This window comes from Periplaneta americana, chromosome 16 (genome assembly GCF_040183065.1).
Source record: "Periplaneta americana isolate PAMFEO1 chromosome 16, P.americana_PAMFEO1_priV1, whole genome shotgun sequence".
NCBI lineage: Eukaryota > Metazoa > Arthropoda > Insecta > Blattodea > Blattidae > Periplaneta > Periplaneta americana.
In genome coordinates, this window is record NC_091132.1 from 186,103,435 (window position 1) to 186,123,072 (window position 19,638).

Here is a 19,638-nt window from a genome sequence, read left to right on the forward strand (position 1 = left end):
CGCGCTGGTATCTGTAAAACAATTATGGATTATTAGATTTATTTATTTACTTACTTATCTACTTACTTGCTTATTTATTTCATTATTTCATTATTTATTTATTTAATATAACGTGCTGGTATCCGTAAAGCAATTATGAATAAGTGGAAAGAGAAGCTCGGTAAATTCAAACACGCCTCATATTATGTAATACTACACCCTTTTGGAACTTACTTTAAGAACACGCCTCGTAGACTAAATGAGGGGGGAAAAGTATTGGCAAAATAGGGAGAAAAATGAATCTAGTACTTTTCTCTCAGATCTAGTACTTTTCTTCGGCCAAGTTTGGTACCTTTAGTTTTTAACTGGTGGAGACCCTGAAGTGAAGTCCGGTTTTGCATCAGTGTCTGTAACAATTTGTTCTGCAAATTAAAACAGGTCGAAAAAGTACAATTTTGCCAGGTATGTAGATCTATAAATGAGCGTTAACTATCCTAGAAAACACGTTGGTCAAGCAATAAGCACATCGCAATGTTTCACGTCTTTTATTGAGGAACGTCCTGTTGAGGAGAGCCAACTCCACCTTCATCTTGCTATAGGACAAGAGGGCCTACTAGAAATTCAATATAACATTACTGGTACCGGTACTTAAATTTATATGACATTCATTTCAGCTCACATTTATCTTCATAAAGTTTATAATCTAGTGTACGTTTTCAACTAAGCTTACTAAAATTAGTAAACTTATAGGCCTAAATCACTGTGAATGATGCCGATGTACGTACATTAGGACACATGAGCGTGAAAGTGCAGAGTCCAGTGACTAAAGTGACAATAGTAGATGCATTTAAAAACCACGAAAAAAGTCCAGACTCTATTATTTTATTGCTAAGGTAGCCTGCAAAGAAATGTCACCAGAAAAATGATTCGACTGTCGACACTTGGCAAAAAATCTGTGCGACTTGTGGCTGAGTAGTGAAACATGATTACGTAGACCGGTGAAACTAGCGCTGAGGTAGTTTCGGTGATTTCGGAAGTGAAAATCGTTGAATTTAAAGGAATTTTGGTCAAGGTAGAGTATCCACCAGCCAATTTAACGACATCCGTCCGTCAATATAACTAATATTGCACACTTTTATCATTGCCAATTCGGCGCTATAATGCAATTTTCAATACTTTTGTTACAGCCACAACACATTTCAATTTTTATTGCATCATATATCGATCGTCTAGTTCAAAGTGCGACAACTCAAAAAAACAAGTTTTGAGATATCTTCAGTTGAAAGTTTAAAATAAATAGCTTATAAAGGAACAGAGCAGTTTATTTAGTTTTTTTTTTTCTTTTTGGTTGTAAATATGACTTATCTCAATACTGAATCAGAAAGAGCTCAGTAGTATAAATAACTAAAAAATGACAATTTTTTAATTGTCGCACTTTTGAACTGGACGATCGATATGAAACTATCACTACATTAACACAATCATTACTTCACAACACACACACTGCACGAACTAAATGTAATTATGAAAGTTGTCATATCTTCTCCTCGCTATCATGATCCACTTCCACTAAGTGTCACCCACATGGCGTATAGCAAAGTTGGCAATATATGCAAACGAAATGATAGGCCTACTAAACGTGAGAAATGTTACTATAGGAGTTTAGTATTATGTGACAGGTTAGGTTAGGTTATATTAAGTGTGTTCTTCATTCACGCACGACGATTTTGGTATACAGAGTGTTCCAGAAATACCTTGAAAAACCTTGGGGGCATGTTCCTCACACCAAAACAAGAAAAAAAGTTCATATAAACATATGTCCGAAAATCCTTAGTTTTTTAGTTATTAATGAAAGAACATAATGAAACATCTGATGGATGTCAGTTTGGTAGCAATTGTTGCAACTTTAAACAATTCAGAAACTCATGACAAATGTTCAAATGGCAAATGACTGTAGTAAATAAGTCTCCTTTGCAACACATAGCCATCTAGGATACAGTAGGTGCATCAGCAAACTTGTATTGATAACATCATTCAATTATCTAACAAAATGAATTATTAATTACCGGTTACAAACTTAACTTGTTGGATTGTACTTGGAAATGCGCTAAACGTAAACTTTCATTGTTATGAATAAACTGTATAATATGTGCACTTCAAGGAACATAATGATTATTACTAAATTGATACACACATCAAGGGATGGCTGTGAGACATTTTAACAAATGCAATCACAACGAATGCTCGAAGTGTCTCCCATTAGCATCCAGACACTTCTGGGTTTGATTGATTATTCCATGAGCAATATTAGTAAATGTGTCTATTATAATGTTAGCACTCGGCACTTCAATTTCTTCATGTAGCTCCAGTAGATTTACAAATCTATATCCATACAACCCCTGACTCACTCAATGACGCAATACAAAATCTTAACGAGGACCTTGAATTTATATCTGCATGGGCCAGAAAGTTTGGTTTGACTCTCAATGCAAGAAAATCACAAGCAATCCTAGTGGGACATCAACGTCTATTATGCAATATTACTCCTGCTCTTCCGGTCAAGTTAAACGACATAATAATCCCTTTTGCTTCCTGTGTTAAAAACCTTGGAGTTTACTTTGATACGCATTTAAAATGGAACAACCAAGTAACCCATATTACCAAAAAAAGTGCTTTCCATACTACATTCCTTAAACAGCATTTGAAAATTCCTTGTGCTATCACTCAAGAAAATACTAGTGGAAACACTAGTAATGCCCCACTTCGATTATTGTGATTCTCTACTGACTGACCTCAATGTCAACTAGTCGCAAAAATTACAACGTGTTCATAATTCTTGTGTTCGCTTCGTCTGCGATGTCCATCGAGCTGACCACATTACCCCATCCTTCCAAACTCTAAACTGGCTACGGCTTAACGAATGTAGAAATTTTCATTCTCTTGTTCTCCTTTTCCAAGTCCTTCACACTTCTACACCTACCTACCTTGCCTCCCGTTTCAGTTACCTGTCATCATATCATAATCTCTTCACACGCACGCAAAATAGCCGCATACTAGCCATTCCTACACATAAGGCATCATCGTATTCATCATCATACACATACACAATCTCTCTCTCGCTCTTGTGGAATACCCTACCCAGTGACATCAGAGACTGTCAGAATTTAGTAGCGTTCAAAAACAAGCTTATTAAGCATTTTCTTATTGCGTAGAGTAGGTTTAATTTGTATTTATCAATAAAAGAAATGCTTTTCTCTTCTTAACTTTCACAATAAACTGTCTAGCTTTTATTAATCAGTTAATCTTTTAGTACTTTGGTTTTTATTGAATCTGTAAATTTAATATTAATTGTAATTATAATTGTAGTTGTATTCTTAATATTGTATTTGTAATCCCCTGGTAGTGGGGAAGAGAAGGCCTGATGGCATTATCTCTACTAGGTTAAATAAATAAATAAATACATAAATAAATAAATAAATAATACGCCTATAGCTGGTTTTCTGTGATACATCACATTTATTGGGTTCCTCATAAGCGGAAGTTGAGTGAAGTTAAATCGGATAGCTTGGAAGGTACTCAACAGAACTTCTTCATCCTATTCATTGATCTGTTATGGTCTTGGTGATAATGTGATGGTGCGCCATCTTGTTGAAAATAAAACCTCTCATTCCCATTGAGAGCATGAATGATCAGGGCTGGACAGTATTTGAAATACATCTATTTGAAGTACATTTGTATTTTGTAATTTGTAAGGATTTTCGAAAGTATTTTGTATTTAAATACATAAAATTGATGTATTTTGTATTTCAAATACTTAAAATACTTTTTTTTCGTCTTGTCCTTCAAGTTTTGGATTTGGATTTGAAGAATGAACTTTTGTCTTATTTACCTATCCATTTCAGATCTGCTAGTTTTCTTGCCACAACTGTTTCCCTTAATGCCATAAAGAAATCTCCAGCAGCATCAAGGATCCATCACCCAACACTTGCTAAATGGTCAGCATTATGGAATGCGTCTAGGAGATCCAAATCCTCAAAAATTATATCAGAAGTCTTGAAATATTCATCAAACTTTCCTTGCCCAACTCGATGGAATTCTCTTCATGACTCAGTCTCTCAAATAATGCAATTCAAACATGGTATAAACAGGTGTAACAGAGAACTGCTCATCTGATTTCACACACATATTCTGTGTCCTCTTATCATTTGGTGAGGCAGTGTCAGAGAGCCATCTCATCTTCAATAGCAAAGGGACAACCCTGTGCACTCTAAAGAATTACCCAACAGTGAAACAAGCTTTGTGTACCTTTGCACCTGTAGAAAGACTGTTCTGTTTTGCAGGATTTATTCATTCACAAGCAAGGGGATCGTTATCTGATAAACTTCTTGAGAAATTGTTTTTTTTTTTTTTTTAAGGGAGCAGTAATTATTCATTTGTATCTTAATTTCATTGCTGACTGGGAAAAGGAAGAATGTTCAGTTACAGTGTTTGTATAAAATTTCGAGGTAAAAATACTTTTAATGTTAATATAATATTTTAGATTTTCAGTAATATTCTTATTTCTTTAGGCCTATATATTGTATCGAGTATTTGAAATACAAATGTATTTTGAGTATTTGAAATACAAATGTATTTTGGTTAATTTTTTAAAAAGTATTTTGTATTTGTATTTCATATACTTGGATGTCAGTATTTTGCCCAGCCCTGCGAATGGTAGGTAAAATGGATGTACGAAGCATTACACAAAGCCAGTACCGGTATCTGTTTTTTCAAAAAGAATGACCCAGTTACTCCTCTGGATGACAGTCCACACCAGAGACTGAGTCCAAGTAAATTGACTCCTTGTCTACATGAATGTGTGGATTTTCTGGAGCTCAGTATACACAATAATGGTGATTCACTCTACCATTCAGCTTAAATTATCCTTTGTTAGGCCTATATTACACTATCAAATTTCTGTGTCACAGAAGTTTGATCCTCCAGAAACTCTGGGGGTTGTATGTGAATGAAGTAGCCACCAAAACGTTAAAATATTATGTTCAGTTAAATCGGCTACAACTTGCCATTTTCACTCCAATATGAAATGAGTACCATTAAGGTGAAATAGACCCCCAATCGGATCTCCGGATGGGGACTACTTTAATGGTACAGATATCAGTCCCCTAACTGCCCATTGTGCAACTCAAACCAAGAAACAGTTTGATTCGGAACATCTCAACATGTGTGCTTCAATGGCTGACCATGATAATATCTTTGAAAAATATTGGAGTGCAAGAGGTCAAATGACTTTGTAAAATGCCTGGCATTAGAAAACAACAACAACATAAAATATTTATGATAAAAAAACTTTAACAGTGTAATATAGTATCTTTGATCACATCTAGCTGTGACAAAGTTCTGTGATAAAAGTTTTGATCATTATCATACCTTTCATAAAATCTATGACTGAGAAGAAAGAAAATTCCCTCGAAATTATTCAAATCAACTTTACAGGGAGTTATACCTGAAAGCTCGATTTGCATAATACACGTTACTGTTCGTTAACAGAAAACCCAATTCCAGTCACACAGAGTTGTGTGCACTCAGTGTTGGTTGCTGGATGGTTGTGAGCCTACTTTGAGGTCTGTGGATTTAGAGGGAAAAATTGAATCAGTGTCTGGTAGAGTACCTGGGTAGCTCAGTTGGTAGAGCGTTGGTACGTTTAACCAAAGGTCCCGGGTTCGATACCTGGCTCCAGAACAGTTTTTCCCTTGAAATTATTTACAATGTATTTGGTAATTCAAGTGTCTGACTGCTGCTGCCATCTACCTGTTTCTTTGAGGTTCCTCCTGAATCAGCCAGCAAGCGACGGAAAGTGGAATCCCAGAAAATTGAAGCTGTATAATTCAGGAAGCTACTCACCGTTTCCAGTCTTTAAGCTACCTAGACGCAACAAAATTGTTAAACAGCAAATTGTTTGACAATTTTTCGGATAATTTTCCTGAACGCGAACTTTAAGTTGCTGTCAACAGCTATACTGTACTGAACAAAAGAGTGTTAAAGACACAACTTGGAGTTCTACATGAAGACCCGACTTCCGAAATATAGATGGCTGTTCAGTTGTTACAATACATAGTCTCCAACAATTTACAGGATTCATTCTGTGAAGTAACGAAATTGTTAAATATTTTGCTTACAACACCAATGACCACTGCTGAGCCAGAAAGATGTTTTTCTTGCTTGAAACACATAAAAACGTTTTTAAAGAACACTGTGTCCCAGGATCGTCTCACTGTTCTTGCAATACTGTTAATAGAAAAGTGTTTGATGTCCAAGATGGAAGGTTTAACTTCTTCTTCTTCTTCTTCTTCTTTTGTTCTACAGCCCGCGTTCCAGCCTTGACTGCCCCAAAGATGCTTTTCCATGTCCTTCGATCTAACACCTTTGTTTTCCATCCTCTTAACACCTGCTGCTATTACATCCTTCTCCACTTCATCCAGTCATCTTAGCTGAGATCTCCCTACTTTTCTGGTGCCAAAAGGTATAGTGAGAGTCAATTTCTTGCAAGGATCATTTTCATTCTTCCTACAGATATGGCCCAGCCACCTGACTCTCCTAGCTTTAATTTCTCTGCAAACATCTGGTTCTTTAAAAAGTTGGTATAATTCATAATTATATATTTTCCTCCAACTGCACTCATCATTTACTGGTCCGTATATCGTCCTCAGAACCTTTCTCCCAAATATACTCAGCCTACAATTGTCGGCACTGCCAACTGCCCAGGTTTCAGATCCATAAAGCAAGACTGGTCTTATTAATGTTTTATATGGAAGGTTTAACACCAGGATATTTATTTTTTATTTTTTTTAATTGGTTATTTAACGACGCTGTATCAACTACGAGGTTATTTAGCGTCTATAAGATTGGTGATAGTGAGATGATATTTGGCGAGATGAGGCCGAGGATTCGCCATAGATTACCTGGCATTCACCTTACGGTTGGGGAAAACCTCGGAAAAAACCCAACCAGGTAATCAGCCCAAACGGGGATCGAACCCGCGCCCGAGCGCAACTTCAGACCGGCAGACAAGCGCCTTAAGGGGAGAAGATGGTATTTTTTGATGAAAAATGAGTAAATTTTCAAAAAAATAAAAAATTCTTTAAAATACTCTGTGATACGTGTGGAATGCACAGCATAACATTTTGTGGGTATTTGTGCCCTTATCGGATGTTGAGTCGCCATTTTTAAACTTCCTGCTTTATGGATTTTTAAATCACTCGCCCACTTTTATTGTTGTTTCCAGTAAGTTAAATTTTCAAAAATATTTTTTTTTCTTTAAAATACCCTTTGATATGTGTGGAATGCATTTCATAACATTTTGTGGGTATTTGTGCCCTTATCGGATGTTGAGACGTCATTTTTAAACTTCCTGCGCTATGGATTTTTAAATCACACGCCTGCTTATAATGCAATATAAATATCGAATAGATACTCTAATATAATGTACCTGAGAAACATTTTCTTTAAGTTGTATTAATTTATGGTCATATCATATCATATCATATCATATCATATCATATCATATCATATCATATCATATCATATCATATCATATCATATCATATCATATCATATCATATCATATCATATCATATCATATCATATCATATCATATATTATATTATATATTAACAGGATGACAATAATGCACTTAACAAATCGGCTGTGAGAATTAGCTACAAAATTTTCCACGAAATTGCAAAGGAATTGAAAACATTCAACGAAGGTGAATTCATCAAGCGATGTTTAATTATACTGGCAGATGAACTCTGTCCACAGCAAGTAGGGGAAGTGGAAGCCATACGCCTGTCTCGTAGAACCGTGGTGAGGAGATTGCAGTATGTGCGTTTGGGTTATGTAAATAAGCCTAATGTTTTGTGTGTGTGCATAGAGCGAAGTTTATTTCATTAAATTAATAAGAGTGTTATAAATTCTGTAATGTACAATGGATTGATGTAATATCCAGTGGCGTAGCGTCAATGTAAGCTAAAAAGCTCAGCTTCCCCAGTTAATAATAATTTCATAATAAACCTGCCGTTTATGAACAAAATTATTTATTAATTTTAATAGAGTTTATATTTATGCGTTAAATATTGTGATGCGGCAGCTCAGGATGATTTGTGATGCAGCATTAAACAAGAAGCCTGCACACGCCAGCTTCCAAGCAGACTGGTTTCTTTCACTCATTCTTCTGTGTAACCCATCGCGCAGATTCTCCATCCCTTTGTAACTAAACTACCCTTGTCGCAAGGCACGGAAGAAGCTAGCTTTTACATTGAAAGTTTCTGAGTTATCCCTTTCGTGAGGGTTTGTTCAGTTGAAGTGTTAGTGTGCATTGCGGCTGATATAATAAATAATGAGTGAAATAACAGTTCCTGACACCAATTTACTTGAATTTTTAGGACAATTGTATTATCAAGACTGACTTACGAACAAAAGTGTGATTTAAAAAACAAATGACTGTGTCTATTTGTTAGAGATATGTGTAAACCATGAAATCATATTTTACTACGTACCATTTGAGGTCATGCCTTATTGGTGTTACGAGGTTCCAACCAATCTTCGGACTGCTGGCTTGACATTGACTACTATTTATTTTAAGACTATATTTTTGTAATACGTTTTCTCATATGTACATGAAAGAGAACTTGAGTTAGCTTCCCCTGCTCAAAATTTCATGCTACGCCACTGGTAATATCCTTATAAACTATTATATACTGACAGACTGAACGACTAGAACAACCGTGGCTCTTGTTACATTAATGCAGGGAAGGTAGCTGTAATGCGAGTCCGCCACTGCGTGAGCGTTCTGCTCTGGCTTGGAATTGAAGTGCCTTGCGGAGCGAGAGCAGCTCTGGCCGACTAGACTGAGCTGCTCTCATGCCCGGCCCTGGCTTAGCACAACGCAAGGCTGCTGTCAGATCAGAAATTCTTGAGAACAAGAATCCGACATGTTTGATGGTACTGTTGCAGGATGTCTACCGACTTGACGAGGTGTGGTGTGTGTGTGGAGTTCTTCTATCCGGATGTGGACGAGGGCAAGCCCAAGCTCCTGCAGAGCTACCACACTTTCTGCATGCATTGTCTGCAGGGATTCCAGCTGAAGGTTAGTCACGTGATTGTCTGCAGATGGTGGATCTATTTGTATGAAATTCCATTGTCTTTATATTGTAATAGCAGGAAGCAAGAGTAAAAGTGGTGGAACCCAATTAAATCTCATTACCATTGTTGGACAACAGTAACAATAACAACTGTTCTTCATTCATGCATATTTGAAGGGTACAAGGGAAAAACGATCAAGGTCCATCAAAAATCGAAATTGAGTTAATAATGCTATCTTACAGTGGAAAGGCTACGAGATAGAATGACAAACGAAACACTACAAAGACTGACGAACACTACTGACGCAGCAGAACGAGCCACGGCAACGAAGTGGACCTGGGGGGACATGTGGCGAGACTACACCAGGCAAGATGGACCATGTGGGACCCCTACGTCGGAAAGAGAGGACAGGGAAGACCACGGCTCAGATGATCTGACATGTTTACCAAAGAAGCGGGGAAACAATGGTCAAGGACAGCAAAGAACAGAGTTTTGTGGAAAGAACTAGGGAAGCTCATTGTAAATAGATAACGTAATCAGTGTTAAGATATTGTAAATAGTAAAGTCAGTATTAGTGAAAGTGCAAGATAAGTTTTGTAAATAGTAAAGTCAGTGTTGAGAAAGTGCCAGGTAAATAGTGTAAATAGCAATCAGTGTTTGTCAAAGTGCCAGTGCCAGTATAATGTGTGTAATACAAGAAAAAATGAACAAACAACAGAGCACTGAGACTAGTTAAAGTCTAATAGGATTATTAACCATGTCACAAAAGTAGTATACACGACAAGCTCGCCTGGATTGGCTCACCAAGTGAGTACACTTGAGCCATCCCTGTCGAAGGGGTTCTAACCCCATCACAGGAGGCCTGTGCCCAACATGGGACATCATGGCTAACATTCATCCATTCATTCATAGTGGAAAAAAAGTACTATCATGTGGTCTAGCTAGTAATAGGAAATCGTCATTCTTGACATTCCACTACGTCAATTTCTATTAAATACATACATAACTAAGTATCAGGGGCGGCTTTCGAAGAGAGGCTGCGGAGCTGCAGGACCCCCAGACATTTGTGGCTCTTGTCTCGTTTTATGTTGTGAAAAACATTTAATTTACAGTCTCTATTTAGCGGCTCGAATTTTTTTAAAAAATTTCGCTCTCAATGACATGCACGCAATCATTAGTGAAGTCACTTCCTCCCCTGGTGCTGCCACAGTGAAACCAGAGACAAGGACTATAGGGTGAAGCCACTTCCTCCCCTGGAGCTGCCAGAGCGAAACCAGAGACAAGGACTATAGGGTGAAGCCACTTCCTCCCCTGGAGCTGCCACAGTGAAACCAGAGACAAGGACTATAGGGTGAAGCCACTTCCTCCCCTGGAGCTGCCAGAGCGAAACCAGAGACAAGGACTATAGGGTGAAGCCACTTCCTCCCCTGGAGCTGCCACAGTGAAACCAGAGACAAGGACTGTAGGGTGAAGCCACTTCCTCCCCTGGAGCTGCCACAGTGAAACCAGAGACAAGGACTATAGGGTGAAGCCACTTCCTCCCCTGGTGCTGCCACAGTGAAACCAGAGACAAGGACTATAGGGTGAAGCCACTTCCTCCCCTGGTGCTGCCACAGTGAAACCAGAGACAAGGACTATAGGATGAAGCCACTTCCTCCCCTGGTGCTGCCACAGTGAAACCAGAGACAAGGACTATAGGGTGAAGCCACTTCCTCCCCTGGAGCTGCCACAGTGAAACCAGAGACAAGGACTATAGGGTGAAGCCACTTCCTCCCCTGGTGCTGCCACAGTGAAACCAGAGACAAGGACTATAGGGTGAAGCCACTTCCTCCTCTGGAGCTGCCAGTCTCGTCTCGGATGCTTTGCGCGTTAGTTTTACCCCTCCTCCCTGCTGCCCCTTGCCATGAATCCAGAGTTTCCAGGCGCTGCAGAATTTGCAGCAGTTTGTCAGTAGCACGCAGTTTTAAATACATTTTCTTTAATGTTGTGAGTATAACAAGTGCAAAAATGTTTAATTCTGTACAATATTTACAGTTTATTCAGTTCAGTACCTTAACAATTCAGGAGAAATGTGAAATTAAGTGCCCATCAGTTGAATCTCATAATGGAAAGAGCCGCCAAACAAAATACAAAGGCTCGCATATTTTTTGATAATTTATCCAGTATCCCTGCTTTCTTCTCTCGATCTCCACACAGTCTGTATTAGATTAATGTATTTCAAAGACAATTCATCAGCTGGGGCAACAAGATGGATTTAAAATAAGAACAGTAAATGTTGTTCATGAGAAGAAGGAGCCATTGCTAGAATGTTTTCAAACCATAATGGAATCTGAAACATCTAACAACATCACAATAAATGAGGCAAGCGCCCTGGTGCGTACTCTTGAATATCCTGAATTCAATTTCTGGATCAGTTATTTTTTCATTTATTGTTGTATCATGTAGATATATTATACAACCAAATACAACATCGCCAGTTAGATATTTCTAAGGTTCAAATCTGCATATAAAAATTAAATTATGGTTTATTTAACGACACTCAGAACTGCAGGGGTTATATCAGCGTCGCCGGTGTGCTGGAATTTTGTCCGCAGGATTCTTTTAAATGCCAGTAAATCTTCTAACATGAGCCTGTCTCATTCAAACACAACTTACAAGATAAGGCGCATGGAAATAATCTTTAAATAAAGTAAGTTGCTTGGTTTATTTTTGTATGCAGCCCCCCTTAATTCAATGCCCACGAGCCGCCACTGCTAAGTATTAAGTGCTTCAACTTTAATATTCGTTTTTCTCGAAACTTTCGAAAATGGACCTTGATCGTTATTCCCATGTACCCATCATTTGTGATCAAGAAAAATTTTATGTTATTTTACTATAAACGGAGGCTGATGGTTTTTGTTTCTTAATTTTAGGTTATTTTTGATAAAATATTTTATATAGTGTAATATACTCCAAGACTATTGAAACTTATGTAGGGCCTGTACATAATTATGTAGGTTGTATTGTAAAATTAGGTATTTTATTTATGTTTTATTATTAATTGTAATTATTATGTTAAATTGTATTGTGTATTCTTATTGTGTATTGTATAATCGTATTGTGTATTGTTTATATTGTCTATACCACTACCACCTGGTGCTTGCCCACTTGCAATGTAAATAAATACATACATACATACAAACCCTACTCATCATCAGCATCATCATCAGCCACATGGTTTAAGCCTTGTTTGGCTCATTCCGGTTTCATGAAGTATATCAATTTTAAAATTGTTGAAGCAATCTTTCCCTGGGTCTACCTATGTTTCGTTTACCAGTTGGTCTGTAGTCGAATATTAATTTAGGAATATGGTCTTGAGTCATTCTTTCAACGTGTTGCTTCCATTTATTCCTATATTCTGTGAGTTTTTCAATTAAATTGAATATATTCAGTTCTAGTGTAATGTCTACATTGCGTTTCTTGTCTAAGAGAGTATAGCCTGCTATACTCCTCAAAAATCTCATTTCTATCACTTCGATTCTTTTTTCCTTCGGATTTAATAATAATAATAATAATAATAATAATAATAATAATAATAATAATTTATTTATTTATTTTATTTATTTATTTAGAATATTAATGTGCAAAACAACAGCACAAGGCCAATTACAGTTTAGCACAGGTACAAAACGAAACAAAACAACAAATGATGATGAGAATGAGTGATAGAAAATGGCAATGAGATGAAATACAATCAATATACAAATGAATTAATGAAATCATATAAATGAAGACAGGAATCATATAATTAAAATTGTAAAGTTATGCAAATGACGAGAATAGTATGATACATATCTAACAATGGCATAAATAATACAACTGACATAAAACTCGAAAAGTATTACTACACATTAAATGGATCCAAGTTCAATCCAATAATAATAATAATAATAATAATAATAATAATAATAATAATAATAATAATAATAATAATAATTTATTTAATCTGGCAGAGCTAAGGCCAGTAGGCCTTCTCTTCCGCCCAGCCAGACTCTAATTCTAATTGAATACAATTGCTTACATAGTTATTACATTAATATCTAGATCATAAAACAACATGAAAGTAAATAATGAAAGTTGGTTAAGTAATGTTAGTGTGACAATAATAAACATTGGTAAGAAATAATAATAATAATAACAATAATAATAATAATAATAATAATAATAATAATGAGATAATTTAGATATTTATCTGTGATATATATAACCATTAAACATTGAGAAACCTGAAACACCTATTATTGTTAACAATAATTGTTAGAAAAATATTTCGCTAGTCTATTCTTAAATTGGTTTGATGTCTGACATCAAGAGTCCAGAATTCAGAGCCATACAGCAACATCGGGACTGCCATAACTTTATAAAATTTTAATCTTGTTTCTTTGCTAGTGTATTTTAAAGTTCTTTCTATTACCCCACACAAATAATTAAATTTGTTTATTTTATTTGTAAAATCTTCTTTTCTTGCATATGAGATATTGCAGCCCAGATAATTAAAAGTATTAATTTGTTCTATCATTCTTCCATTCAACACGATTTTGGCTTTAATTGTTTCTAATCCTCTAAAGGGTAACACTTTTGTTTTAGTAGCCGATATAGTTAAGCTATTTTCTTTGCTAATTTTGTTTAATTTAAACATTGGCATTTGTAGGTCATCTTCGGAAGCACAAATTAAAACCTGATCATCGGCAAAAAGTATCGTTTTTTTATTTTAAAATGTAATTTCAAATCCATCTGCCACTTCAGCACGATGTCGTCCATATACACATTAAAAAATGACGGTGACAATGGGCAGCCTTGTCTTACTCTATTTATATTGGCTACTAGCCGTACCCGTGCGCTCCGCTGCACCCGTTAGAAATAAATATAAAGTAATTACATAATTAAAATAGGACGTTTGATCCAGGGAACATTCGTGTTTGATAGAAGGATAAATCGTTTAATATGTTACTTAATTTAAATTGCATCCAAATAATTAAAATGCGATCATTTTGGTCCAGAGACACTCATTTGGTGCAATGACAATTCCTTTAACCTGTTTCTTAATTTTTATTACATGCAACTATAGCTTAATGAAGATTGACATCATTTAGATTTAATGTGTATACTTTATTTTACTTGTTATAGGTTTCCATTGAATTATGGTAATAACTTAATTTTAACCATTGTTTTCTACGTATTCAGTAAATGGCGCTTGGCCCACTATGGTTCTGAACCCTTCAAATAACTTAAATTATATTATATAATATTACATATTATATTATATTATATTACATTACATTATAGTATATTATATTATATTATATTATATCAGTGGCGGTTCCTCGGGGGAGGGAAGGGAGGAACGTCCTCCTCACATTTTTCTTCTTTTGAAAGTAAATACCAAATAAAATATGTGCCTTGAAATTCGAGGAAGACTCGATAATTTTTAAGTTTACAGCTATAAGAAGAACTCGGATGATCGAGTTTTAAACGACGCGCCCTCATGTGCTGTAGAAAACTGTGAGAAAAATGCGAGATTGTCTGTGTAGAGGAAAGGCACTCCATTCTTCCTCTACTGCAGTTAATACGCATAGATAACAGCGCACTAGTGGCCAGAGAAAGAACCAGAGTTTTAAAGAGAGTACATGAACGGAGAGGGAGGAGATCCTCCTTTGAATCAGTCATGGGCGGGAAATAGAAACCGACCGGTCGTGCAGCAAGCTCGTTACTGCTGCCATCTAACGATCTTGCATTCAACTAGACTAGAACACATCTAGGAGGAGGCACAACAAAAACAGTTTTAACGCAACGCTTTGAAAGACACCATATAAACTTTTTTTTTTAATTATAAATCAAAAATATTATTCATTGCACTTTATATAGGCTGCTATTCATGTTTGAAACTTTCGTGGATATTTGAAAGTTAAAGTCGGGTTAATGTAAAACAAAGAGGGAGTAGTTCTACGTAGTTGGCCCCTGAAATTCACTTCTATTCATTGTTTACTAGACAGGGCAACAGCCAAGTTGTCAGTTTTGTACAAATATATTTGAAACTGAAAGTAGGTACTCCAAACTACATCATTTTTAACATAAAAAATTAATCGGCCACCGGCAGCTTTGAACAATAATGATAGTATGACTTTACAAGAACTGACATTCTTCAAAAGCATGTGATACTGAACTTGTAAAATGTACATGTGGCAACAGGGACCACGTGGGTGGGTGCAGTGTTCTCGCTTTCCTCAGATTATTTCCCATTCCCATTTCCATTTCCGTAAAACGGTTCCAGTTACGAGTTAGTAGCTAGTCTCTTCCAACACGTGTGATGCTGCAGTGTGCTCGAAAAATGCTACGAGGTTGTGAACTTCCTTGTAATTGTTAATTTGCGCAATTAATCAACAATGAAAGGAAGTGAAAACATAATATATTTTGGACAATTTAGGAAACTCAGTTTACAAGAACAGATTATTGCTATACAGAAGGGAAGGCCAACCCCAACATTACCTGGTCTTACAGGTATGCATGTATGCTAATTCGTAGAATATTTCATTCAAGAAGGTGTCATTTCATGTTGTTAACCTCTTTCCTCCTCTTAAGAAATATGCAGGAGCCGCCACTGTATTATATTATATTATATTATATTATATTATATTATATTATATTATATTATATTATATTATATTATATTACCGGTATATCATATTATATCAGAAGTTACTGTAATAACATTATAGCATTATGTCCATCTAGAGAAACTACACTTTCCAATGGTGAAATAATAATTAATTATACAAATCGGTTAATTTAGCTTCCGATATTACTTCATACAAACACAGAAACATTCTCTGTAGGCTATCTTTCATAGCTTTCGATTGTTGCTGTCCAAGGCCCCTTATAGACGAAGTCATTTGTTTTTTAATTCATTACACGGCCTTAGATGGCAGTTATTTTAATTTTAAAACTCATTTATCTCATTAAATATCAGTCCTATCAAAATTTTTCAAGGAATAAAACTTACCGTAAAGTGGGGTGACTTTGAACGCTGAGGTGACTTCGAACAGTAATTTAGCGCCCTTCTAAATTAAATGCTGTACCCCATTTCGAAAAAACTGAACTAATTTATTGACAACTTAAACAGTTTTTTTCGCAATTGGGTACAGAATTTAATTTAGAAAGGAGCTAAATTACTGTTCAAAGTCACCTCAGCGTTCAAAGTCACCCCACTTTACGGTATCGCAAATTATTTTAAGGAAACTTTTGTTATGTAACATTTTTCACAAAAATCAATAATAAGCGAGATATTTTGATTTATTTAATTCAGGCCCCCTTATAACCCCCCGTTTAAATAATGTATTTTGAATGCCATATAGCCTAAAATTTAAGTTACAACGAACTTAATTTATATTCCAATTTTCATCGAAATCCGTTCAGGCATTATTGCATGAAAAGGTAACAAACATACAGACATACAGACATACAAACAAAAATTTCAAAAAAGCCATTTTCGGTTTCAGGGTGGTTAATTATATATGTTAGGACCAATTATTTTTGGAAAATCGAAAATTACCAGAAAAATTTCGGCTACAGATTTATTATTAGTATAGATTTGTTGTCCTTCTTTACAATCAATTACAATTTGGTTATTAGTGTACAAATTTCTTATTATTGTTATTAAGTGTTGTGGTATGCCTTTTTACCCATCATATTTCATTAATTCAGGTGGGATGATATCTGATTCTGATGCTTTGTTACACTTCAATTTATTGATTATGTAACATAGTTCATCAAAAGAAGGTGGACTGATATTTAACAAGGTTCATTTAGCAATTCTGAAATGACAGAATAAAGAAAAGTTCATCAAAAGAAGGTGGACTGATATTTAACAAGGTTCATTTAGCAATTCTGAAATGACAGAATAAAGAAAAGAATCATATTGAGACTAGTTTTGAAAAAAAAATTCCAAGTTGTCCCATAACGTATGCTGTATTTGCAGGAGAAGCCTGAAGATGGCGTTGAGATGAAGTTTCAGTGCCCCACCTGCCACAAAGTGACACGGGTTCGAAAGATGGGCGTGGAAGGCCTTCAGGATAATTTCTACTTGAGTCTGAATTCGACTGATGAGGTGTACCAGTCTGACGAAGGCGAAGAAGTCGACATTCCTGCCAGCAGGTGAAAATAATTTTCCATGTTGAATCTTTCGTACACTACTTTAAACACTTGAATATAAATAATTGGTTAAATGGCAATCTTACTCGTGTTAATTGTGTAAGCATGTGTGACTTACAGCTGTTTCGGTGTTCCTTCACACCATCCTCAGAGCCTACTAGATCTCGGGGCTATCTCAACTTCGCTGCCTGTTGTGTGGGTGTGTTCGTGTGATGAAGAGTTGTGTCAAATAGTGTGTGTGTGTGTTCTGAAATTGATCTGTGTGTTGAGAATTTGATTAGGGTGTGTTTTATTTCATATTATTCTAGTGTGTTGAGTTTTTGGTTTTTGGGTTGTATGTGTAGGATTTCCATGTCTGTATTTATGTTATTGTATGTGTGGTTAGCATTAGTTATGTGTTCGGCATATGTAGAAAGAACACATTAAGGCAATAACCAGAGGACACAATACATCTACATATGCCGAACACATAACCAATGCTAACCACACATACAATAACAGAGATACAGACATGGAAATCCTACACATACAACCCAAAAACCAAAAACTCAACACACTAGAACAATACGAAATATACAGACACACTAAAACACACCCTGATAAAATTCTCAACATATAAATCAATTTCAGAACACACACACTATTTGACACCACATTTCAACACTTTTCAACAATTGAACACACCCACACAACAGGCAGCGAAGTTCGAGATGACGCCGAGATCTAGCATGCTCTGAGGATGGTGTGAAGAAACACCGAAACAGCTATAAGCCGCACATGCTTACACAATAAACACGAGTAAGATCACCATTTAATCAATTATTCAAAATAATTTTATTCTTAATCATAAACCTTACTGCATAGCTTGCTCTGACTTCAGAAATGTTGAATTGCCAGTAACATAACTGATCTCTCCAGCATTTCGCTAGTCTGTCAAGGTTATGTTTGCCCATTGATCGTTAAGTGTACATCTGAGAGCTATTGCTTTCCTGATACCTGACTAATTATAAACGATAATCTGATATTTAACACACTTTAGACGTACAGATATCTGATAAAAAACAGCTAGATTAATCCAATCTCTACAATCATATCCACCTTCCTCAAATCTATTTTAATACTATCCTCCCATCTACATTTCGGCCTACCCAAAGATCTTTTTCCCTCCACCTTCCCAACTAACACTCTATTACTCCCTCTTACTCATCTGTCCGATTTCACAGTCTTTCTCGGTATCATAACTTAAATACTCGGTCACAATATGATAATATGCTAGAAATACCACTGCACACATCATCTCTTTATTAGTCATCATTCACTGTTGCTACTTCTCATCACTGGAATTCTCTGCCGCCTGAAGTCAAGGGCTGCCGAACTTTAATTTCTTTTAAATGTAAATTAGAAAAATATCTTATGATGAGTTGCCAGACCTAACGCTTTGCAAATATTTAATGGAATGTGTTCCACTGTATTTATTTATTTTTTTTTTGTTTCTTATTTTTATTGTGTAATCATGTAAATCGTGTTTATTTATCACTTAACACCAATATGTATCCCACTGTGTTGCTTTTTTTTATTATTATTATTAATCTATTTTTTTATTGTGTACATTTTATTCAATTGTCGGTTTTCTGGTTTAATTATGTGAATCCTACTTAATTGTAATCTAATACTAATATGTATACTAATGTGTTTATTTTTATTTTTACTGTGTACATTTTTTATTGAATTATCGGCTTCTGTTTTTATGTGATTCGTATTTGATTCTAACAACATTAATATGTATTCCACTATGTTTATTTTTATTTTATGAGGTAAATTTTTATGTAACTACCTCTTTTGATCTCATTATGTACCTAAATTGTATCAGTATGTAATTACTTAATTCCGATCCAGTTGTATGTTCAACTATGTAAGCAAGTTTTAATCCTGGTTGAGTGTAAGAGAAGGCCTTACGGCCTTAACTCTGCCGGGTTAAATAACGCCATTATTATTATTATTATTATTATTATTATTATTATTATTATTATTATTATTGTTATATGCATTTCTGGATTCACCCACACGTGCTACATGCCCTGCCCATCTAAAACGTCTGGATTTAATGTTCCTAATTATGTTAGGTGAAGAACACAATGCGTGCTGTTCTGCATTGTGTAACTTCCTCCATTCTCCTGTAACTTCATCCCTCTTAGCCCCAGATATTTCGCTAAGCACCTTATTCTCAAACATCCTTAATCTACAGGGTGTCTCTAAATTAGACCGACAAAATTAGGGAGCAGATAGATAACCTTCGTGCAAGCATATTTTGTTAAGGAACCTATGGGCTGC

General features: G+C 35.7%; 1 protein-coding gene across 1 annotated transcript in view; it reads left to right on the forward strand.

Moving 5' to 3' along the window:
* Nucleotides 1-344: 344 nt before the first annotated feature.
* The window catches only part of LOC138692236 (uncharacterized), a 33,089-nt gene continuing 13,795 nt past the window's right edge, over nt 345-19,638 (forward strand). Inside the window, exons 1-3 of the mRNA XM_069815369.1 lie at nt 345-441; nt 8,992-9,124; nt 17,135-17,310. Of these exons, the coding sequence (XP_069671470.1) occupies nt 8,993-9,124; nt 17,135-17,310 (308 nt within the window). The 5' untranslated portion in view covers nt 345-441; nt 8,992. The remainder of the gene's footprint in view (nt 442-8,991; nt 9,125-17,134; nt 17,311-19,638) is intronic.